The sequence below is a fragment of the Numenius arquata genome, chromosome 2 (genome assembly GCF_964106895.1).
Source record: "Numenius arquata chromosome 2, bNumArq3.hap1.1, whole genome shotgun sequence".
Taxonomy (NCBI): domain Eukaryota; kingdom Metazoa; phylum Chordata; class Aves; order Charadriiformes; family Scolopacidae; genus Numenius; species Numenius arquata.
Genome location: NC_133577.1, coordinates 19809319 through 19834194, shown reverse-complemented (window position 1 = coordinate 19834194; position 24876 = coordinate 19809319). Strand labels below are relative to the sequence as shown.

Below are 24876 nucleotides of genomic sequence, written 5' to 3'. Positions count from 1 at the left end.
ATTGTGAAGGCAACTCCAGCTTTCCCTTTTGTGGGGGGGAATCTTTTTGTCCACGTGCAATGCAGACAAGGCCATGAGCAAAGATATCTGCTTATGCAAGCTTTTACTTTTGCATGGGGTCCCTCTGACTTCAGCACGACCCTGTATGAGACACAGGCTTAAAAAAGGGGTTCTATTTTCTGAATTTTCTGAATCAAGACACTGGTTTATAAGAACCCTTCCACAAATCCCCCTCTCCAGCTTCCACTTTACAGAGCAAGCTGGATGAAATCGCTTATCTGCACTGCAAGAAGGAGAGCTGGAGTTGACACTTTGAAAATGTGCAGTGGTGTTTCCTTGGAACACAGATATCTTCGGTCTCCAACGCTTTGAAGTCTTCTTCAAAAACAAACAGGCTAATGCTATCTCCATTTTCCTGCAGTTCTGATGTTTCTCAAAATGCAGCTTGCTTTTTCTAGGGTGACACACAAAGTCTGCCAATCCTAGGAGACTAGCTATGTAAGATAATTACTATTCTTCTACTTAAGGTAACCATACCTGACATACTGTACTATATTCCATTCTAACCATGGCTAAACTGGGAGTCTTGGCCACATATGACCCACGCTTTCCTCACCCTCCTACTCAGGTTCTGTGGGAAGAAACACAGCCTTAAGGTGAAAGCACTAAAGGCTCTGGTGGGAAGGACAAGAACAGCAGGTTAACATGGCGTGCCATGGAGCACACCCATTTCATGCAGTCCTTTGCTCCTGTGATAGCTAAAGGACCCTGTCACAGAAAGCCAAGCTATGCATTTGTAAGCAACTCTACCATTTTCTTTTTCAAACGATCAAAACCCAGAAGCGTGCAGCAACTGTTGAGAAGTTTGCTAACATTGCAAGTTCTCCACTAGCTGTCAAGGCATGACAGAAAGTCCTACTGTGATCAGAGCACTGTGCTGGCTCTGCTGAAGGCTTCGTGTGTGCTACACGGTAGCTTAAATAAGACCAAATTCAACAACAGAGCCCACACTTGGGCACCAGATTCCCTGCCCTTGCATTGAATCCTGCAATCCATGCTGGAAAGTAAGTGAGGAGACGTAGGTGATGATATTACAAGATGCTGACTCCAACACTGGCTGGACCACTCATCCCATGAGACAATATCTAATTAACCAACACGACAGACTACTCTTCCAGCAAAAAAAAAAAGCTGGAATTTTCTGTCCCTTTAGTCAGTTTGATCAGCTTAGCAGTCTGGCACACGGAAGGTGCTGCAGCCACAAGCAAAGGGACTGAAGGAGACAGAAGACTGCAGATGGGAAGGAGTAAAAAGGAGAGGACAGTGAGGCATCCTTCCATGGGCAGAGGAGAGCTATCATGCCAGCTCAGCTGACCATGAAACAACATGTCAGGCACCTCAGAACAGCCTTAGAAACAGCTGGCGTGCTGAGAGGGTAACTGTATAAATCAGCCTAGGCTTAAGGAAAGGACAAGCCATAAAGGACTTAGCCTTGGTCATTGGGGGTCACCTCTGTCCATCCAAGTTCCACAGCCCTGGAACCATTCCTGAAATGAGGTGCCTACACATTTGCTCAGATAAGGAGTAAGACGCCAATATTTTCTCCCAGAAAGCCATTGTGGGAAGAGAAAGGGCTGGGATGACATGTCCCCCAAGCTCAGCACAGCCTCACTATTACAATCCAGCTGGGAAGAGGCAGAGGTCAAGTTGTCATCCACCCTGGCAAGGCTGAGATTTTATCCAGTCTTGCATCCAACCTTAAAACACAGGAGAGAAACCTGGGAGCAAAGACAGGTGACCTGATGCCCTGCTTTCCTCACCCGATCAGGTGGTCATGTCACACCAGTGAGTCGGGCTCACTCTTGTCCTCCCTCCTGGGCTAATTTCAACTCTTTTCCTGCAGAGCAGCGCAACACCGTACAAATGCCTTCCCAGCTGCTCCCTTCCAGCTTGCTGCCACCCCGGCCCCCATGCCGGCTGCACCCTCAAAGCCAGCTGGAGGTGCGGGGAAATTAAACAGCAGCCTACTTGTGAGGGAGAGGGGAGGAAGACTACAGAACTCGAGATGATGCTGGCCTTCTTTCAGAAATTTACTACGTCAAAAAGGAAATTATTACATAAAAGAGGGAGGGAGGCAGTAAGGTTTATAACGTGCATGCGAGACGCATCACAGGCTGCCCCCAGGGGTGCTTCCAAACCGGGCCCCGACTCTTTGGCGGCATCTTTTTATGCTTTTTACCATGCCCCGCCGGGCCAGCGCTGCCCCGCCAGCCTGCTCACGGCAGCAGAGCCACCAGACCCACTTCTCGTGCCTTCCTGCCATCACTCGTAGCTAACGTTTCACCTGCGCTGACTTTATTGCTGTCGGTGCGGAGCACAGAGTTAGTTCCCTGCCCAGAATAACCCCCCCCCGCCCCCGAACGGGGACAAAACCCCCGCCAGCCCCGCACGCAGCCCCTCGTCACCCGTGCGCTCCCCCCCTCCACACAGCGCCTGTCCCACCGCCCCCTCGCCCTCCTCAGCGGCTCCCCCGCTCCCCTCAGGCCCGCCCACCGGATTGACGGCCGCGCTCGCCAACCCGAAGCCGCGCCGCCGGCCCGCCCCGCCCACTCCTTGCCCGGCTCCGCCAATCCGGTGTGCGGAGGGGCGGGGGAACGGCGCGGGTGTCGGCGTGCGGTCCCGGGGAAGGGCGGGGCGGTCCCGGCGGCGGGGGGCGTGTCCTGCCCCGCCCGGCTCCGCCCCCGCTCCTCCTCTGGGGCACCGGCGTGCGCCCGCCGCCCGCCCCGCCCGGGACGCCGCTCCTCGGTTCAGCTCGGTGGGCGCTGGATGCCGCCCCGGAGAGGCCGGCACCGGGGCCACCCCACGGTAAGTGCGCGGGCGTCACTGCCGCCGGGGCAGGGTCACGGGGAGCTCCCGGGGCTCCCGCGTCCCTCCGGGGCGCCGCGGGTGAGCTGCCGGGGGGACAAAGGGCGGGTGCCGGGACCCGAGTGCGGGGCGAGAGCGGCACCTGCCCCCGTCGGTGCCGGCCGGCTGTGGGGAGCGGTCCCCGCGGGGGCGGTGGGGCTGCAGGCGGGGCGCGGAACGGAGGGAGACGCCGGGGCGAGGGAGCCAGCCCTGTGCGCCGGGGAGGTGAGGGCGGTGGGGAAAGGTGCCCCCGCTGTGGGGTTTTCTTTACGTTTGTGCCCCCGTGGGTCCGACCGAGCGGCAGCGGCTGCCGTGGCGGAGTCAGAACTCCGCCGGTAACGGGAGGTCCCAATTTCGTCCGGAGCGCCCGGGCGATCCCGAGTTCTATTCCGAGTTTTGTCGTCGAGAGGGCGGTGGGCGCAGGGCTGAGGCCGCGGGGGTCTCTGCGGGCGCGGAGCTGCGGCCAGGGTGGGCAGGCACCGGCTGGAAGCGGGAGGGAACGGGGCTCGGGAAGAGTTCTGGAGTCCTGGCAACTCCTTCGTCCCTGGCCGTCGTGCTCTGCCACCGGTGAGCGTTGCCGGTGCTAGGAGGTGAGGTGATGCCGGGGCGCCTTCCCCGCCTCAGCGGTACCAGCGGCTGTGCGACCAGAGGGACCTCCAGCCCGGCCCAGGGCAGCTGGCCGTGTCCCAGAGGGCTCCTCTGGGACAGAAGATGGCACGGGTCTGGGACGCTTCCCACCTGGCTGGCTGCCACCTGCCTGGCAGGTGCTGAGGGAGAGGAAGAGGGACATGGTGCGGGACGGCTTCGGGGACAGCGGGGCGCAGGTCCCTGCACGCTGTAGCGCTTCGGGCAGGGTGAACTGTGCGGGGCAGGTGGCTGAACACCTGGACCTTCTCCAGTACCTGCCACCACCTCCATGGAGGCAGCCTCAGGGGTGAGGGGCTGGATGGAGGCATCCTGCGGGGCTGGTCCGGGTGGTCTGACAGCAGTAACAGCCTTTCATCTACCGTCACGGGATAGGACAGGGAAGGAGATGTGTGTCCCAGCAGGTATATGTGCACGGGAGAAGGGGCGGGTGTCAAAAAGGAAAAAGTGTCCATACTTCATTGTTTCTCCACCTCTTGGATTCTTTCCTGGTACCAATTTACAGGGAAAGGCAGTGGGTTTCGTGTGCTGCCTGTGCTGAGAAATTGTCATCCTCTGCATCGAGATGTTTCTCCTGCTGCTCAGCAGTGACAGGCTCTCAGGTTAACTCCCAAGTGGCATTTAAAATGCACATCTGGTTTTTTCCACCACACCTGTGACGTGTTGTCTGAACCTTGTCCCTTCTTCAGAGAACTGCTGTGATGCCCAGGCCTTGACAAGAAATACCTCAAAAGCACAGAGTACTTTCCCAGAGAAAATAATGAGGATGTATTTCTAGCACTGATGATCTCTGGAGTAATGTATAAAAAAAAAAAAAAAGAAAAAAGAAAAACCTGAAACAACTTTTTGAACATTGGTTTCCCAATAATTTATTTAGGTTTTTTTTTGTTTTTTTTTTTTTTTTTAAATTGTATTCCTGGAAAACTTGGAATGACAACAGAGCACCTTACCCTCACCCTGTTGTTTATTCCTCCCATTTAATTGTTGTGCATTCTTAATCAAAGTGTCCTGTTTTCAGTGCTGGCAATGTTGAGAGTCTGTGTAGTAGCCATTGTTTTGGATTCAGATGAGGAATGCTAGATCAGAAGAAAATAGAATCCAAAAGGGGAAAAAAAGAAAATGTTTTATTGCAGAGACTACCTTAAGGAAAAAAAAAAAAAAAGAGAGGGGGAAACCAAAAGGGGTAAGACAAGCATAAACAAAAATAAGTCTACAAAATGCTATTGAAGAGCATGAGTTGTAGTGATTCTTTTCAGTGGTTTACCAAAAAAATACTGTCTATGCTCTTTGGACAGGTGTTTTTCCTTAGGGATTTTTGTTGTTAACTAGATTTTTATATGAACGTGATAAACTGCTGTGAACACCAGTGACAAATATGTCACCTTTTTTTCCTGAAACAAAAAATCCTAAAACAAACAAACAAAAATAGTATTTACACATTTTTTTCCAATTTAAGTCTTTTTTTATAGTGGAAGGTTTTTGATAGCAGGTGAGGGCCAGGTCATTTCGGTTTTGGTTTTGATTTTTGTGGGTTTTTTTGGTTGTGGTTTTTTTTTGTGGTTTTTTGGGGTTTTTTTTTCCCAAAAAACCCAAAGCTGATAGTGCTTTCAAGCTACAGAAGTCTTTTCTGTTCCCAACGCTGCAGGTAAAAAGTACCTGAATGTGGTTGTTAACTCTGTATCAGTTCGCTTTTGTAGTGAAGTCGTTGTCCTATCGTTGGTCCGACACGAGACAATGTACATGACTGGCATGCTTACTGTGCTCCAGGGTTACACCGCTGCTTTCCTTGCAGAAAGTCCTGTGCTTACTCTGCTGCTCCTTGATTATCTTGGTGGTGTTCAGCAGTGGTATCTTAATTCGTAGCGTGTGGTTAGTAACTGAGCGTAAGGGTGGTCTCAGCCCAAAAGAAGTCAGTCCTCTGATGAGGAGGAGCTGCTCCGTGGAGAATCGCAGGAGGAAGTAATTTACTTCTTGTTAAACAGTTTCTTATGCTTGCTTTTTCTTTTTTTGCTCTATTTCCTCTTTTTTTTTTTCCAAAATTCAGCACCACCTCAAAAATGCAGCATTCTCCGTAAAGCTGGTTTGGGGTTGTTTTTTTTTTGTTGTGTTTTGGGCCATGTTTTCCTGTTTTCTCCATCACTTTGCTGAAGTTGGTGTCTGACAGTACAATGTGCAGTCTCTGAAGCTGCATCTAATTGTAAAGACCCTGCTGTTTCTGTTAATTTTATCAGGGTATTGGCAGATTGGTGTTTTCACACTTGTAATAGGGGCAAGCTGTGTTCCGGGTGGACTTTTATCTATTCTTTCTGGAAGTCCGTCCACTTTACATGAATCAATATTTCTCTCTGCTCTGAATATGTTCAAGACTGTCTGTACGCTTCAGGGGGAAAAGTTAGAAGCAAACTGATGGAGAAGCTGGCTAGTTGGTTCGAATATTTAAACAGTGATTCAAATGCCAGGGCATCAGCAGTGGACTTTCTCCTTCCTCTAAGGAAGCAAGCCAATTATTTATTTATTTTTTACCTGGTTGTTACTGGTAGCAAAGTTATTCCTGCTCAGAAGAGTTCTTTACCTGGTATGTTGGTAAAAGTATGTCTGTTCTTACTTGTCCTGCAACTCCAGGTATTGCCTATGAAGTTATAATGATGCTTTGGGTTTGGTTTTTTGGTGGTGTTTTTTTTTTTTTTAATAAAGATTTCATAGTCTGCTTACTTCTAGAACTGTTACAAGATCTGGGTGAGAGTAGAAAATGAAGGAAGAGTTTATTCACACTTTTTTTTGACAGCTCTGCAATATATTTCAGAAGGCTTAGTGATCTGATTCATTTCAGTCCAGCCCAGCTCAAATATAAAAATACCATCACAGTGGAACAATTTATGCGAAGGCAGTCTCATAGAAGAGTGTCTCTTGGCTGATGTGCTTAAGGCAAGTGTATAATAGATCTGCTTGGGAGAAATCCTGTTTATAGCCTTGGTAGACTTAAAAAAGGGAATATGTCTCCAGTTGGAGAATTAACCGATATGCTTTTGGGCCATGAGACCTCGTGCATTTGCAATTTGCACGATGTGGAAAGATGCTTCTCTCTGCAGTTGCTATTAGAGAGACCAGGTCTTGCTGCTCCTCTCCCTGCACTTCCTAAGCCTCCTGACAGTTACACTGGCCGGGAAGGAAGCCTTACTTTCCCTTGTTTTAAAGACCTTGCTCCCTCTGTCCTTTGCCTCTCCTGTTTCCCATAGACGGAAGCGATGAACAGTTGTTAGTAAGGATTGCACTACTTGGCAGAAATGTGCAGGGCGAGCACTGGAGCTCCAAACCGAAGTATCTTCTGTTGCTGTCCTTCATGTTGAGATACCAGACTGTGGTGGTTTCTTTAATGGCACTCCTGGCTCTGTATATGTATGCCCATGAATAAGTTTTTCGTAAGGATCCATCTGGAAAGAGAGGTGTCTGTGTGTTTGAGTGGAGGCAGCTTGCTGTTACTGAATGGCTTTTCAAGCAATTTGCTTCCCTTAATCTTTGCAAGATCTCATGTGATGCCGTCTTGGTCATCCAGCTGAGAAAACAGAGCTTTGCCCTTCTGAGCAGGCTTCCTTTGCAGCTGCTTTATGCGTGGTGTAATGGACACTGAGGCTGGCTCACGCCTTGTCCCATCTTTTGCTGGTTCTTTCTTAATGCTTCTGCATTTACCTAGGCCAATTTATACCTTCAGTTGCTACTTATTCGTAAACTTTAATTAATGTGCTTGACTATGAAGTATAAGGAAGCCCTATAAGCAAATGGTAATCAAGAAACAAGGCCATTAATAGATTATGCAGAAGTAAATAAATTCATTGTAATGAGAAGCTTCATGTTGGTAGTCAGACATGATAAGGTACAGGCTACTACTTTTACCTATCAGTGAAAAGGCAGGATCAGTCTATCCGTTGCTCTTCCCATGTTGGCAGGAGAATGCTTGTCCCCCTGGGAAAAACACATGCTGGAAAGGAATTGCTCTTTGAGTATTGTTTAAAGCATGTATGTTGCCAAGTTTTGCATATGCTTCTGATAAAATAATGTATTTTAAAAGGCTGCATGTTTGTGTGTACAAAAATTCAAAGGCACTTTCCATCACTCGGAAGTGATGGAAAAACATAGTCCCTTGTGAGATCCTAATTCGTCCCTTTTTGCCTGGAGCATTTAATACTCATTGCCTGTTTCTCTCAAAAGACTCCTAAATTCAGTTTTGGTTTCAGGGAAAGATTAAGCCCAGGTGATTCATGCTGGGCTGTCCTCACAGGGAGCAAACTGCTGAGGAGCTCCTTTCATCCCATGGGAGAGCTGGATGGAAGCACGGCAGCCACCTTGTGTGGTTCTGCCACCCCTGCTCTGCCACTGCATTTCCATGTGCTGTTGGAGCCACCTCCTTTGGTGCTCTGTCCTTAGCTACCTCTCCCTGAGGACTAGTTTGCAGCAGTGAGGTCTGATGTGTGCCCAGAAACGTGTGTTACTTTCACTTGACTACTGGAGAACGCTGCATCATCCTTGGGTATGAGAGTTGTCCCCCGTCTTTGAGCATAAAGACTAGGGCAGCTACAGACGGAGCAGCATAGCGGTGTGGTCCCAGGTTAGGAATGGGTGTCCCCAGGAATTTTCGGAGAGCCTTTCTCCCTGAGCACAGTGGCCACGTTGTAGAAGGAGCAGAGCAGAAGAATTACTAACTCAAGAGCGCGTTTTATGTTCTAGCACTCACTTGTGCTGCTTGACTTGAGGTAGGAAAACTTTGCAGCGTGAAGGTGGAGTATGTGTCTAATCCTGCGATGAAGGCTAATAAGAAGGCATTTTCTTCTTGGTTGTTAAAGCTCGGTGTCACCAGGGAGTGCTGCTTGTACAGGAAGGAAAGAAAAAGGACGTTGGTGGGCATTTAAGACCAATGCTCGGTGATTTCCCCATCTGTCCCAAAAGGTGTGCAGGGTGATGACTAAGTCTGGTAGGGCTCCACAGCCCTGGAGTCTTTGGAGGCATTTCCCATTGTACCTTTTGGTACCAAAGGAAAAATGGGAGCCACATCCCATCCCTGTGAGAGGACTGCACTCAGATCTAAGGGGTGTTGCTAGCCAATGCAGAAGGCCTGCTGCGATTGCATCTCCCACACCTGTGGACTGAAGGCCAGTTGTCTTTGCTGCCAGTGTGGCACCTGTCCTGTGGCCATGCCGCATGGGTTCTGGGACCCAGCACCCAATGGCTTTGCATAGGGGCTTCCTACTAAGTAGTGCTCAGTGCTTGAAGGCAGGTGTGTATTCTACCTCAAAAGCAGCATGTGGACACCAAATTCAGTACCTTACCTCCTTGTGGCATCCTTGTCCTTGGAAGTGCTGTGTCAGTCCTGGAGCGATGCTAAGGCAGATGCTTTTGACAAATCCATGTACTCCTGGGAAGTCACTGCAGGACATGACCTGGTTGTCCTGGCTGTTGGTCACAGGTGGCACTTTTCACACCTGATGCAGCCATGACATAAAGCTGTCTATCTTCAGTCTTGTTTTTGACCCTGACAAGCAACTTTCTCCCCTCTCCTGATGCATCCTTCCAGAGAAATTTTCATTATCTCACAGGGTAGTCAAAGGAGGTGGGTGGGGTCTTAAAGTTGCCGGGAAAGGCTAATATATGCCATCATTGCATCTTTTACTTGCTCACGCTCTTTATTACTCTGTTTTGCAGACAGTACTGGTGCTCTACAGTATGCCTCTGAGGGGACAAAATACCTCTAGGTGAGGGGAGTTCTCAGTTTTAAGGTCGTGTCTCATCAGTACAAGGCAGACCAAGTGTGGGTTGTGGCCAAAGGCAGGTTTGTTTCCAGGCGGTTGTCTGTCTGTCTTGCTTCAGGGCTGCCTTGATTAAAGCTGCTTAAGCTGATTGTGAAACTGCAGCCTAAGAGTCTAGTTGTCTTAGGAGCCTAAGACGTTAATAAGAGTCTTAACATTTCTGGACAGTTTTTGATGGGACTCCATAGGGCTGCTCTGGTAAGGTTTCATCAGGAAGATGCTCAATGCTCATTTTCTGTCAGCTGAAGCAAAACCAGCTTTTCCAGGACGTTTTACTGTAATAAAATTTACAAAGCGTGTTTCCAGGTATTTTTGAGAGAAGCACAGAATTAGCTGTGGTTTTGGGGGTTTTTTTGTGTGGTTTTTTTTTTTCCTTGATAGAGGAGGACTTGGTTCTCCTTTGCTGCTTTGAGTTGGTAGATGAACAAGCAGTCACCTATTTGCTTTAAGCCCTTGAGATGAGGTTGTGGCAGTACCTAGAGGCTGAAATCAGCGTTAGGACCCAATTCACAGTGGTCCCATAGGCTGATGTGTAAAATACAGTGGTGCAATACAGTGGTGCTCATAAGGCTACTTGAACCCACACACTGTTTGGGTGAGACCTGCTTCCAGACAAGCTGGCCATGACATGGCCCTAAATTCAGCAGTGGTAAGCCATCCTTGTGCCGTTGTGTACATGGGCTGTGTGAGGTGGTTTAGCTAGTCGTCCTGCTGGTATCCGAAGCCAACAGTCTCCTTCCTCCACATCCTGCTCCTCCCTTGGAAGGCTCTGCCGCTCATATCCCTCTCACTGGGGCAAACTTTAGTCATTCCCGCTTTTGCTGAGCAAATGCTGAGGTTCTGCTCTGGTGCTGGGTGGCAGCTTGAAGGGCAATAGAGAGAGGGGGGGAAGATGAGGGGTTTTTGTTAATGAGTTTTTATGGCCACGTGTGAGCTGTTTAATCAGAGGAGTCTGGAAATTAATGACAGGCGTGTTTTTCCAAAGCTCCACTACGCGTGTGTTTAGGTAAAATAAACAGTGCTACATAATCTGTGCCATCACTCCGGGCACTAATAAGCCTCCTGACTGATACCAGAAGAATACAAATAAATAGTGCCTTTGACCGTTTCATTGATAGACTGCCAGGCCTTTGACCAAGCAATTACATCTTAAAATGCACTTCTCTGGGAGATAAAACATGAAGCGATGTAGTTAAAAAAACAAAACAAAACACCAAAAAAACCCAAACAACAAAACCAAACAACCTGTAGGGTATCCCAGAGGCTGATGATTGACTTCAGCTTTTATTAATTCATCTGCAGTGCATTTGCTGGAGCTTTTAGGGTTTAATTGAGGTTAAGAGGTTGGAATCTGTGGTAAACAAAAGAATGGCATATGGGCAGTCTGAAATTGGGTATGTTTGAGTAAGAGCATTCCTTCTGGCCACTTGTTTTCATTGGGCAGTTATTCTTGGCTCATAACTTTTTTTTCCTTTTTTTTTTTTTTTTTAAAAAAGGTGTAAACATGCAATGCTAGCAAGTTAATGATTCATTATGTTTTATCACATCCTAACATACCTCTAAAGAAGAGAAGGCTGAGCTGGGCTTGTGTTTGACCTCCCCCTTCAGATTAAGGACGTTGCTTCTTTAACCTCTTACCTGCTGTGATGGGATCGACAAGCTCGTTTGTTTTAAAATGTAAAATGAAAAACACCTTCTCCCTATCCTTTCTCACTTCCTTGCTCTCAGGGTTGGTTTCTTAAAGTTTCTTAAATTTTCTCACAGTTATTTTCTTGAAAATTCAAATGGACAAAGCTGGTATGAGACCAGAGGAAAAGCTTTCCAGAAGATTTGTTTTATAAAGGCTATGGGGAAGTGGGATTCAATTTCTTCAGCTATCCACAGAAAACTGCGTGAACGTGTTTTTACAGTCGCTTCTTTGTCCTATTTTCAGTTCTGTCATGAGCCATGTGAACGTCTTCACTGAATGTGATCTCCCCTTGCAAGTGGGAATGCGTACCCAACAGTGCAGCAGTTTGACAATTAAGACAAACCTCCTTATGTTGGAAAGCATGAGCTCATGCTCCAAGGTCTTTATGCTGTTGATAAAGTTTATGGCACATATGACATCAGCTGGCAATAATAATGGTGACCTGTTGCCCTCGAGTCATTCTGTAGACGTATGTAATTTATATACAGATGTTAGGAGTGTATAGCCTGGAGCTTAAGAGAGCTCATCAGTATAATTATATCAATAAGAGAGGATAAATCAGATTTTTTTCTCTTAGTATTTCATTTACTAGGAACTTTCACCTGTCCCAGGAAGTCAAATGTGTCTTTCCTGCTTGCTTATAATTTAGAGCAATCTTCTTTTTAAAACTCGTAGTTCTTGTTTAATGAAATTCTGATTTTGGAAAAAAGTAATAATAACAGCCTTTAATAAGCACCTCTTTTCATTAATACAATAAATGCAATTTTTTCTACTTCTGTCTCTTAAGAGATGCTCGACATAAAGAATTTGTATCAAGAAATGCTTTATTATGAAGCATTTTATAGGCTGGCTCAGGGAAGGAGGTGCATGGAACAGCTTTTGTACTTGCGAAAGGACACTTAGATGTTTTTCTCTTATTTGATTTTTAAAAACCCAAATATAATGTTTGAGCACGGAATTGAAGGGAGAGAGATAAATCCAAGTTCTTTTTTTCTGTACTGTATTATGTTTTCCCATGATGGTTTGCTTTTCCCATCTCTCAACAAGAGCTTGATTCCACCATATTTTTCCCCTGAAACAGGACAAACACGGTTTTAAATACCAAATGCTTTCAAAGAGCACATGTAATGCACACATGCACGAATACATGCCTATATGTATGTCATGTGTAACATGACTTACTTCCTCGCTGCTTATCATCCCTTGTCCTTGCATCAATTTTGGAAGGTGAAGGCAAATTCCGTGCATCCCGTCACAGCCTGTCCCCACGGGCGGGCTGTGTGTTTGGCTGCCCTTGCTGGGGTACGTGCCCGTCCCTGGGGTGTGGGGTCTTTGTGGGCTGGCGACAGCCAACAGCACCCCTGTTGCTGCCCTGGGGATGGGTGTTGGGGTGTTGCTGGCCGAAGGGAGTCATGCCGGGGTGACTTTGGGGCATTTGCTGGCTTGCATCAAATCTTGTGCGGGGATGGAGTGTACCCCGTAACCAGCTGGTATCCTGCCGGTTCAGGTCTCTGCTGGTGTTCATCCCTAACCTTCCCCCGAGGAGCCTCTCTTCTTCCTCCCGGATTCGTCAGCTGCCCTGGGATGCTTCCTTGCCTTGGAGTGTGTCGGAGCAGAGGGCTGTAAATAAAATGTCACAGATTGCTGAGCAAACTGTGTCTAACCTATGACGTGAAGATGATGTTGGCTACTGTGCTTTTGGGAGTAAATTGAATTTCTGACTCTTATTTCTGTTGTTATTGTAACTTTAGCTCCAAAATGCTTGTGCAGCTTGGGCTCAGCCCTCAGGAGGAGGCTGGTGGTGCTTGTCTTGCAAAAAGTACAAAACAGCAGCTCAGCCTTATGAGTTTGTGTTTCCACCTCCTCCTTTGAGTTGAGGTGTAAGGGATTTGAGTTCCGCAGTTTCCCAGGGGCTAGGAGCGGAGGAAGGGGGAAGACAGCTCGGAAGACGTCTGCCTGCTGACGGCTCATAGAAACCTCTGTTTTGGGCAGGAGGGAGGTACCCGGTTGAAGGACGGGTGCTATCCCCTTCCTTGTGGGCATTTTCAGGAAGCAGCCCGTGGTGTTATCTGCCTTATCGTTTACCTGCATCTTGAAACCTTGAGTCTATTCCAAGGGGACGTGATTGCTTTATGGCGTTCTCCTGAGAGTCATGGGCTATTTAAAGGTTGACTCTGCCTGGTTTGTGCTGCGATGCTGGTGGAAACGTTGACCGTGGCGCTGTAAAACAGATAAGGGTGTGTTGTTTTGTTTGTTTTTTTTTAAACTGACAAGGAAACCGTCCTGTCAAACACGTGCTGCAGGCTGCTCCCAGCACCGGCAGGAGCGCGGCACTGATGCTCTCTCTCACCTTCTCGGCAGGTGCGTGGGATGAAGGGAGCCTGACGCCTGCCCGGAGAGGAGACCCCTGGTCCCCACGGAGTTGCCCACCATGAGCCGGACGCTGCTGACCGGCAGGATGCAGCCGGAGAGCCGGAACGTCTGTGTCTTCCTGCCCACCCGGGAGCAGCTCAGCCTGGCCGTCGGGGTGAGTGGCCGGGAGAGGGGCCGGCAGGTCCACAGTCCTGGCTGGCTCTTGCTGCCCTTCAGTTCTGTTAGCTCCCTTTGTTCTCCCAAAAGCCTGGTGCCGGTCTGCTGACCGAAAGGCTATTAGCCAGCTTAGGGTAATTGGTGCTCCATTTTCTAATTGGGCAGCTTCGACTCATTTGCAGAGTTCCTTAAAAGTCTTGGTTGTGTTTTTCGATAGGGAGTCCCCTCTGCTCTTTTTCTGTTGTTATTTCTTTTTTAATTATTCTCTGAGTGTTCTGGGGGGTTTTTTTGCCACTGATAATAATTTTTAAAAAACTGAACCTGAAATGCATTGATGACTTGGCAAGCATGCCCAACACATGACTGTTTGCTCTGGTGTTTTAGCTATTTCTGGGTTTGATAGCCTGCAGGTCTCTTCAAAGACTATCAAAGGCAGAGTAAACAACCACGGAGGGTTTTTTTTTCCTCCCTCCTTCGAGTACTTGTACACACAAAAAAACCTAGAGGTAAGTTGCTTCGTTGCTTTGATCGCCACTTCAGATGCCCCAGTGTGTGTGCAGGAGTGATGGCAGAGCCAGGTCAGCTGGCAGCCCAGCGTGGCACGGTGGCCACCGCAGCCCGGTGCCTCTTTGTGCAACGCCGGCTGCTCCTTGAACTTGCGAGAAACCCAGCTGACAGAGGCACTTCGGGTTGAGGTGACAAGGTATCCTCAAGAGAAGTGCTCTCTTGGGGGCGTGTGTGCTCATGTGTGGGCTGGGGAGGTTTGCCTTTGTTTTGGGTGGGTTTTCTTCCCCCCATTTCTCTCTCCCCCCCACCGCCTCTGGGATGGGGAGAAGACAGTTGAAGTGGACTGTTATTTTAAGCACTTGATTGAAATGGTGGCTTTTGAAACTATGCGTGCTAATCTTCAAAATCCATGTTGGAATTTTCCTACCTGCTGTGCTTAAGTGTGGCATGGTTAACTGAAACAGCCGCAAGGGCTGGACAGAACAAGGCTTTTTACAGCAAAATCTGGGTTGCTCTGCTTCTAGGTTACTGGTTCAAACCCAGGCATCTACGAGCCCAGAAGGCTTTTGCAATCTGCTGGCTTCTGTGTGAGCCACAAAATGGTGATTTAATTAAGTTCTTGGTGGCAGGTGTGCGGACCAGGGTAATGGGCTGTGGCTGACCCTAAATCTCACCTTCTTAAAGCATTTATCAGGGAGGCTAAAGATCCGAGATGGCGGAGCCTCCCTGCTGCAGGGAAGGTGCGGGCTGGTGTGCAGGAGGGCAGCCTGTTGGCAGGGCTGGTGCTGTCACAGCTTCTCGCTGTGCCCGAGCCCAAGCTGGGGACACGGCTGTTCCTCCACCGCTGGGTCACGCTCCACTGCATCACGTTTAGGCAGCATTTAGACCACGCAGTAAATCCTGGATACCCGCGGTTTATCGTAAAATCATAGAATCGTTTAGGTTGGAAAAGACCCTTAAGATCATCCAGTCCAACCGTAAACCTAACATTGCCAAGTCCACGACCAAACCATGTCTAAACCATATGCCACATTGACATGTCTTCTAAATACCTCCAGGGTATTTAATGAGCGTAAGAAATAATCTTTCACATTGAGCGCTAGTAGGGATGGAAGGAAGGTGCCATGTTGTGTTCCGCCCCCCCTGCCCCCCTGGTTTCTGCCTGCTGCCCCCCCCAAAGAGCCAGGGTACCTGTGGAGGGGTCCCTGCCACAGCACCCTTCAGCAGCCCTTTTAAAGACATTTTCCCTCCTTGCTTCTGCTGCCCCTTGCTTTGGTGGCTGCAGAGTTGGGAAAATACGTATATGGAGATGCCTGCATGTGAAAGGGAATAGCTGCCTGGGCCAAAACATGAGACCTCAATGCACAGTTGTGTCCTAATTGCATAGAGAGTGAAACATGACCTGTTACAGCTGGGCAAGTCACCAAAACCATCTTTTCATTTGGCTTCTGTCTTTACCACAACACCCCTTCAAAACAACAACAAAAATTAAGATTTCACAGCTGGAGAGATCTTTTTGGTTTCTTTTAAAGGAACATCAAGGCGATCTTCTAGTGATGTTGGTAGAACCCAAATTTAATTAGCACAACCACAGATGATGCTTTGTGCATTTATTAGAATAATAATGCCACTACTTAAGATTTCCAAAGCCTTTTAACCTCTTCAGTGTGGAATGCAAATACTAAACTAGCTTGCAGCTCAGTGAGGTAGGTAGGAATGGTTATCCTTCCAGCAGAATAAATTATAGATGCTTCCCGTGATAAGCACAGTGTTTATGCAGGTAATTCCTTTTTCCCCCTTCCCATATAAATTCCACCCTTCCAGATAAGAGTTTACCTATATGTGTTTTATGTGGTCACATGTAGATTGAAGCCTACCCTTTAAAATGGATTTGTCTTATGCCCTTCACAGATAGTGCTGTTGAAGAGAGAAGAGCAGGAGTCATTTTTAAGTTTCTTCCCCCATAATCGGGTATCTCTTAATTAACGTTAGTGCCCACCTTTCTGGATGTATAGGTGAGCTTGAGGGGATGGTGAGGAGGAAAACTGCCTTCCTGGGACCAAGTGTGAACATGATGAGAAGCAGAGCAGCGAGGAGGTAGACTAGTGGGTGCTGCACCTCACCAGCCACCCCGAGGACAGTGAGGCGAAGTGGGAGGTTTCTGCTGGGGAGAACGGACATCAGAGCACAGAGCAAAGCATCTGCCTTGCTCCAGGCAGCCTCAGTGGGGAGACGGAGTGTGACCGCAGGGGAGCTTAAGCAGGCTGTGAGTGAGAATGGTGCAACTAAAAATTGTATCGTTTGCACCAAAGATCTTGGAGTGCTATCCAGTTTGTTCTGTTTTGTTCATCTGCCAGCATTGTGGCTTATCTCCCTGATAGCTTTGATCAATATTGATCAACCAGGTTGACTAGGTATCTGAAAACTTTCTGGGGTGGTGGCAGCTGAATAAAGGAGCAAGACCTGTGCTAGCGAAGGGGCTGCCAGCGAGGGGAGCAGGGCAGGCAGCCACCCTACCTGTGTTTGGGTAGTTCAGAAGCAGCCACAGCAGATGTTGCTCCTTGCCCAGCTGCTGGAGAAAGGGCGGGAGTGTAGGCGGGAATTCTGGGAGGAGAGGAAGTCTGAGGTCCTGTGTGTTGGTGAATGACAAGCATAAGTCTGAAGTGAGCAGGAGAGCTGGTGTTTTAAAGCATACGGACCAAGTGAAATAGAGATAGGTAACCAATAGGTGTGGATATTTGCACACAGAATGACCCTGGAGTAGCAGTTACCTTCTGTAAACTTGCACTCGACTTCACTTTGGACTAAATTTCATGAGTGAAGAAGTCCTGAGCATGATCTGGGGCAAAGCTGAGCACCAGGGGAATGATTCATGGCGTGTCTGGGATGGAGCTTGGCATGGGAACTATATGCAAAGGGAGGAAAGGCCAAAGAGAAGCGCATGAATGAAGAATGCAAAAGGAAATGTTGGTTGCTTTGAGCAGAGAAGGCAGGAGGAGGGAGCAGCAATCGCCAAGTGTAATCGGTATTGCATAGCCTTGAAGGCTGGGAGTAAAACTTGATACAGAAGGGAAGTGCCAAAAGGAGAATAGACAAGGTGGTAGCTCACGTACCTGCTGTGCAAGAAATCACTGCTTTAGAGCTGAGTGTCACAAAACATTCAAGTGCTCAGTTCCCTAGAACTAAGTATCTTAAAGCAGGTTTTTCTTCCCTTAGGTATGAAAGCATGCCACTTAAAAATTCATCTAATTGTATAGCTTTTACATTGTCTTGTGCTGCCAATGACTCTTGTATGCATATCACCATTCTGGCTAGGGGTAGGCCACCTCTTCCTTAGCGAGTCCTTCCCAGATAGAAGAACATGCTCAGAGCTTGCTTGCTTGAGAAAGGAGGCAGATCCGCACCCAGCTTTCCCTTCCAACTGCATGTTCTTGGTGGCTGAGCAAATGCTGCATTGAGGTGTGAGGCTGTAAGGGTGCAGTCTCACATGGAGACCCACAGTAAGACCCAAATGTGCGTTCTGTGTGGATTTGGGTCTTACAAGAACTGTACGCTACCTCCTCCCCTCCGAAATCATGTATATGCACACACGTGTGTGTGTACTGGTGTAGCGCAGGTTTCAAAGCTCCTGATGAAGCAGTAGTGAGTGGCCTGCTAGTGACGCCTTGTCAAGTAGAAGAAAATGAGTACTTAAATGACCTCCAGTTTCCCATTGTCCGTGTCTACTGACATGGTACATCCTGGGGCAGGGAGGGGAACGCAGCCTGTTTGAGGAGCGTGGCACGCCTGCACTAAAAACGTTTGAAGAATTATGGTGGCGATTAGTTTGATGGCGGTGATTAGTTTGTAGGAGAGCTCAGTAGTCGACTTCTGCCCCCGCATCTTTGCTGCTGTGAAGGTAGCGCTGCACCGTCCCCCGCCTTGGGAAAGCTGCTCCTGCTGCTGCTAATCAGCATCGTCCAGCAGTGGCATAATAAAATCCAGAGGTTCTGGCCCATTTCATGGCTGCAGCTGGCTGCACCCTGGCCCAAGCTGGGGTGGTCTGTGTTGGTGTTTTTCTGTTCTCCCCATCTGCTCTTGCTCAGAACCCAGCCCCTGTGCCTCCGAGGGTTGGGTGTTTGGGGGTTTTTGTTTGTGGCTGTGGTTGTCTGTCTGTGCTCCTGGGGTGGTGCAGTGGGGGCGAAATGAGGCTATAAGTAGGAGGACATTTAGTAGGGGGATTTTCGGATCATAGTACACATCCAGGTCTGCTTTCCCAGTGCTTCCTCAGTGCATGCACTGCATTATTGGGGGGCAAGGGTACTGGAAGGTCTCAGTGTGGCATGGACAGGGGCAAGAGCTTGTAGGCCGTTGGTGACAGCTTCAGAAGGTGATGATATTAATTGCTGTGTGACTAGAAGCCAGCAGGGGACAGCTTTTCTGTGTGGGGTACAGAATAACCTCGTCTCTAACCCATGAGCTGTTTCTGTTCAATCCATGCAATCTTGGTTTTTTTTGTGTACTTTTGTTTTTAGTTCTCCTGAATGGAAGTTTTCTTTGTTTTTTTCTCTTAACCTCTCAAAAATAAATAAATAAATCATGCAAGTGAGTAGCATTTTCATTTCTGTGATTACAAACATGCTTCTTGTAAGAGAACCTATAAATAGCCCGGTAGGTACCGCACAAAACTAGTACTCCAGCAGTGCTCCAGATTCTTATACAAAGATGCCAATAGATAGGAAACTTTTAATTCATGTCTTACTGAGCTGAGCCACTTTGCATGGTGAGGGAGGAAGACTGACACGTTGGTTATTATTCTGTGACAATTGCAATAATACAACTGAAAACAGAGCTTATTATATGGAGGGTTTTTTTTTGTGGTATCCAAAAATGTATTGGCCAATGTAAAGAAGGAGAATTGCTCCATCCAGGTGTGTGAGCCATCTGTAATGTTGGATTGGTTGTTTCTTTCAGGTCAAAGCCACTGGACAGGAGCTCTTTCAGCAAGTTTGTGATTTAGTGAAGATTAAAGAGCCTCACTTCTTTGGCCTCAGCATTGTTAAAAGTAAGCAAACTCAATGCATGGAGCAAATGACTTGGCAAACGTCCACAGACCCGCTTGTGTATTTACAGTGTGTGCATATATACACAGCGGCCCTGCCTGGGGGGAATTCGATTGTAATAAGGTCACAAAGTATGTAGATTATGCACAGGCTTCTCGGAGCTCTTTTGATCTTTGGTATGTGGGCAGACAAATTGGGAGAAGGGGGGGCTTTTGTTCTCCTCCTTTGTTCTTATGTTCCACCTCTTTGTGGAGTTTTCTTTCTCTCCTGTAGCCAAGTTGCTAACCAACATATTTTGTCACTGAATTCAAAACTGTCAGTAACTGAACAGGAGGTGAATTTTAAAACGACTTTGGGGCTGAAAGTGTTACTGATCTTCTGAAGTCACATGCAAAGAATGTGGGACCAGGGGGAGGAAACTCAAAAGGTTTGAGGGGACTGAGTGCATGTGTGGGGGACGCTGGGTTTTGACATATCACATGAGAAATACAAACTTCTTAGTCTGTGGTTTGAAGTTCAGTCTGCTTGGTCATACAGCTTAGTATTGACCAGGGAACAGTGTAAGATGATGCCTTAAAGGAGCAAACTGATATGAGATATTACATTTCTAGGATGGTGTGTGCATTGGCACGTCCACTCCCCACACAACCCACCCCCCAACTCTTAGTAATTAGGATCTGTTGTCCTCCGTATCCTACTTCCCCACATTTCCAAAAGCATGGGAAGGTCTTTTATGCCCTCCAAGATTTTTCTCAAGTGTGCTAGTATTAACTACTGCAGCTCTAGATATTGCTTCATTGAAATGAGAAGTCTTTTATGAGTCCTTCTGAATAAGGTTTCTTTTGCTTCCTTATGAATATGTGGGATAAAATAGGGGTTTTTTTTTAAGTTTACCTGTCTCATTTCCTTTCTGCTCTCATTCTCTAAGAACTCTTGCTTTTCCTGAGCACAGCACTCAAACTAAAACCAGAGTAAGCTGTTTATTGCCATAAGGTTTGTAATCTCCAAGAATTTCCATAACATAGCTAAACCAGTAGCTAATAAATATATCTGTGCATTTAAACCAGCACATTTTTTTTTTAATGTGAGGAAGACCTGCACGCTCTTAACCTTTTCCACAAATCGACTGTGTTCCTGTGTTCCTGTGTTCTGCCACCTTTTTGTAACAGCAGTATTTATTTGCCTATTTCACTTGCAGGATTGTCTTGAGTGCAATTTGAGCTCCTGTCCTCAAAGGACAGGAGCCTGTAAGGCAGGGCAATTTCATTACCATTTTCCTTGAATTAGGTGCTCTTCTCCTGTTCTCCTCATGTTTCTTTCACTTTTTTCCCTCCCCTTCATATCTTGTTTCATATTTTCTGTACCCTGCCTTTTCCTTCCCTCCCACGTTTTGTGTGGAGCACTTTCCTTCAGCCTGTCAAGCACAGGAGCTCTGACCCCAAAATACCCTATAGTGGCAGATGCCTTGCAGCCTGTTGGAAATGCAGTATAACTACGCCAACCCAAAGAGCATAATAAAGCTGTGCTGACTAGACCTTTAAGTATATTGCCCATAGCTTTAAACATAAACAATCTTCTTCTCACTCCACAAAAGCATTATTCCTTTTTCAGAGAAGATCATTCTTTGCAAAGCTCTTAGGAAAAACGTCAAGGAGAGGAGTTGCAGGAGTCCAGTAGCCTGAATTAACCTCTTATTTTTGTGTGTGTGTGTTTTATTTTCCTGACTATTCCTCACTTCTGCTTGCAGTAGCTCAGTTTGTAAAGCTGCTTAATTGAAGGCTCGTCATGCTCAGCCTGGCTCCTCCTGACAGCCATCTCCCTCCACCACCCAGGCAGGTGTCAGGATTTTGGGTGAGGAGGAGATTTATTTTTGTTTGTGCCTCTGTTTAAGAAACTGTTGGGGCCGGACAAGAGCAAAGTGTCAGCAGGGAGTTTCTCAGCCTGAATGGCCACAGCCACCAGGAAGGCTGCAGCTGCCTCTTGAAGGGGGGAGCAAACCTTGTTTGCTTGCTATTGTTACTCCTGTCCCTACCTTTGGTCTGTGAAAGTCCAGTACGCTGCTGACTGGAGCCTTGTGTTTTTAAAATAGCCTCAGGTTTACTACTAGAGCTTTATTACAGGTTTATTAGTAGAGCTCTAGCAAAGGAAGTCTTTTGGCTTCCTGTTCCCCAACTTGATTTCCCGCACGCCCTCTCCTGTTCTGGCCAGCAGACTGGTGATCGTCTCCCTTGCTGCCAGTGCTCAGTGAGATCTTGCTTCTGTTGCAAATGTAGCACTCTCCATCTCTGGCATTTGGAAGTAGCCTTTAAGGCATTGCCTGCTTTTCAGGGATTTTGGGTTTCACGGCAAGCTATCGTGGGAAGGAGGGGAAGCAGCCCGGGCAGGTTGTAGGGAGGCCAGGGTAAGTTTTGCAATGCCCAGGGGTCTCTTGTGGGTACTGAAGTCAACTGCCTTGGCTGGGCAGCAGGTCGGTGTATGTCCTGCAGGGGCTGCGAAGGGAAGGTGTGGGGCTGGGCTGTGAGGCAAGGGTGGGTTAGGTGTCTGAAAACCGGAGAGGAAGCCTCTGTGTTTCACACCAAAGTATTCAGTTCAATGATTCTATGATTTCCCTTCTCGTCATGTTTTCACCTTTCTGTGCTACAGCTCTAAGATGTCATTTTTTTAAGAAACAACTGCCCTGTTTTAATAAGGGTGTATTTCCCAGTTTCTTAATGTGTATTTATTTTTGGCTGTGTGATGCTTCCATATGCAGAACAAGGTATTCTAATCCACCTGCATCCATTACCTTGCTGCTAATTTGTCAACAAAACCCTGACTGTCAGCAGTGGCAGGAGAATGAAAATTAAGGGATTTCTACAGAACTGTAACCAATCACACTGGGTGGATTATCTGGATTAGGAGCCCATTTGACCTGCAGACGTTGTACAGATAGACTAATGCTCAGTTGGTCTCATAGTAAGTATGTGTGTGAGGGGGAGAGGTTGGGCTCCTTAATCATAAACAGAAGTTTAACCCCTAAGTCATTTGGCATAAATGAAAGCAGCACCACAAAGCACCGGGCACACTGCAGATCACGAATACTGTGAGATCTAAGCTCTAGGTCTTGGAGGCTGTCTTCTAGCATTTGTTGCCTAAATTCATTGCCTTCACTTCTGACCGTTACAGATGCTGAAGGCAAGCTTCAGTATTTAAATTAACAGTAATGATGACAGAACAGAATTTTTCACCCCTTTTGCTCTTGAGCTTTTTATTCTCAAGGTAAAAACTCTTTCATCCAATTTTATTGGGGGGGGGGGAAGCTTGAATCTATAACAAGAATTTGATCTTAAGTTCAGGAGTGTGTATTAATGGGAAGCCACTTAGGCACAAAGCTTGGGACACGTTGCTCTTCTAGTTTTGTCACAGATCATCAAGCAGGCTATACCTTGCGTGCTGCTGCAGCGCGTACTTTCCTTGTCATTTGCTCAGTGAGAGACACTGCAACCCTGCCAGGTTCAAGCTGGCTCCATAGGCTTCTGCAGCTGGGTCTTGTATTGCGGCTCCTCCTGCAGGGTAACCTTATCTACTGCCCCGCGGGAGGTTTCCCTCTTGTTATCAGAAAGTGTGTGCAGCGACACAAGTCAGTCTTCTAAACCAAAACTGATTGTCAGCAGACAAAGAACAGCCAGGCCACCTTTGTTGTTATAACCCAGATCCTGGCGATCCTGAATCTTGGGCTTCTTTCTTGGAGCAAACCCTGCTTGACCCAAGCAGATGGAAGCCTTCGACTGGGAAGGAGTGAGCCTGTAGCTCCTACACCCTGCCACTGTCTCTGTGTGTCATTTTATCAGCTTGCCAGGCTGGCTTTTTAAAAAAAAAACAAATCCCTTTGCTTCAGCTTCCCTGCCTCAAGGGTCGTCCTTCGGTTAGTGCAGCTATGGCTGCTCACCTTGCCAGACCCATGCCTCCCAGCACACGCTTAGCGAGGAGCTTTGGTGGTTAACTCTGCCAAGATCACTCTGTCTCTGTTCAACTCTTTTGCATCTGTGTATCTTCCAGTATTGAAGCTCATGGATGGAATACGCTACCGTGTTATCTTTCTATTATATGCTTATCTATTATAACAAAGGGTCTCTTAACAAGACAGAAGTTCTCCAAAATACCCTCTGGTGATTTCTACTCCCCAGTCCTTCACTGCTATCACTGCTTTTGCCTCTTCTCCTTTAAATCTGCTTGGACAGTTGAATCTACCTTACGAATTTCTTCTGTATTCTAACCTAAGATACTGTAACCTAAGCTCTGTTATAATCACTTTGATACCTCAAATGAGTTAAATGCAATGTAAGAAAAATATGTGCAGAAATGTGCCATGTAGAGGGAATTGCAGGGGTTTAGGTGTTCAAAAAGTGTATAATGACTCCTTGGAAGTACTTGCATGGTCTCTTCCTAGGAAGGCATTTTTTTCCTGTACCTGCTGTCAGTTGTTTCTCCATCAGCATCAGTACAACATCCAGCCAAGTCCTCTCCTGCATGACAATGGCAAGGGGTTTGTTTGCTTCTGAATGAGCAGTGCTGGAAATGGTTCTGCAGCTCTTCTTGTGCAGAAGAATCCTCTGTGACACTGCCAAAAGTCTGCAGATCTTTGCCTGGGCATGCCTTGTTGCTAACTGTAAGATACCAACATAAAATTCCTGCAGTACCTATCCATTGTCAGGAATGACTGAGCCTTTATCTCAGTCTTCAGACCTCAACAGCTCTTAACAGCCACACAGCCTTGGGCTTCCTGATAGTGCCTCCTTTCATTCTTCCTTCCATATACCTTCTGTCCATTTCAGGTAAAGCAACCTCAGCCAGGGTCTCCCTTACTTTATTCCCAGCCTCTCTTGTGGTTCTTCCCTTCACTTGGGATATGTGTACTTTCCAGCTAAAGCTAAAAACACAAGGTTATCCTGAACCAAGTTCTTCTAGACCCCTTGGCAAACTAATCAAGCGGGTGCTGAAGTGTGGGTGAGGTTTCTTGCTGGTGGCTTGAAAGTTGACACCAGGAGCATTGAGAAGTTACGTAGAGGTGGTGGGAGCAGATGTCATGTGGATAGTGATATTCCCAGGCCACCAGCACTTGGAAGCCTGAGGAGCTCCACATGCAAAAGGTGTGTGTAGCCAGCTCTTCTTCAATAAACAGACCCCCGTGCTAGTACTAAGGGAAGCTAAACAGGTTATGTGAGGTATTTTTGAGCACTGTTTGGTGTCTTGGTTTTTTTGGTTTTTTTGTTTTCCAAGCTTTAGCTCTCCCCTAACCTCATCATCCCTCTGTTGGTTCCTGGTCTCTTTCCTGTTGCCTCTCAAGGGAAATAGTGGTGTTGCCACGAGGCTTCTTGCAGCATCTGGGAGAAGTTAAGCGCTGTAGCCAAAGATAACTTTTTCCTGTCTCTTTAATGCAGAAAATGCTTGCTATGTCCAAGTTTGGTTGTGCACTAATTCTTATTTTATTTGAATCCTAACCTTCCTGTCTAAATAGTTATAATATTAAAATATACTGGACTCAACCAAAGGAGTTAATGGGATGTTCCTGGCTGCCAACGGGGCCTGAATTCTGCCTCTTGGTAGGACAGGACTTAGCTTTGTGGAATTTCTCAGTGCTTTTAGCCCAGAATGGGCACAGGAGGAGAACAGGTTTTGGGCATTCACCATGACTTACCTTTTCTGCAGGGAACTTACCTTTCATAAAAAAAACCAAATGGGGAGGCACTGGTTAATGCAAAAAAATGGCTTTTAGAGTAAC

At 47.3% G+C, this 24876-nt stretch overlaps 1 protein-coding gene across 1 annotated transcript in view; it reads left to right on the top strand.

Annotated features, from left to right (window-relative positions):
- Positions 1 to 13468: 13468 nt before the first annotated feature.
- The window catches only part of FRMD1 (FERM domain containing 1), a 30349-nt gene continuing 18941 nt past the window's right edge, over positions 13469 to 24876 (top strand). Inside the window, exons 1-2 of the mRNA XM_074168523.1 lie at positions 13469 to 13564; positions 19027 to 19117. Of these exons, the coding sequence (XP_074024624.1) occupies positions 13469 to 13564; positions 19027 to 19117 (187 nt within the window). The remainder of the gene's footprint in view (positions 13565 to 19026; positions 19118 to 24876) is intronic.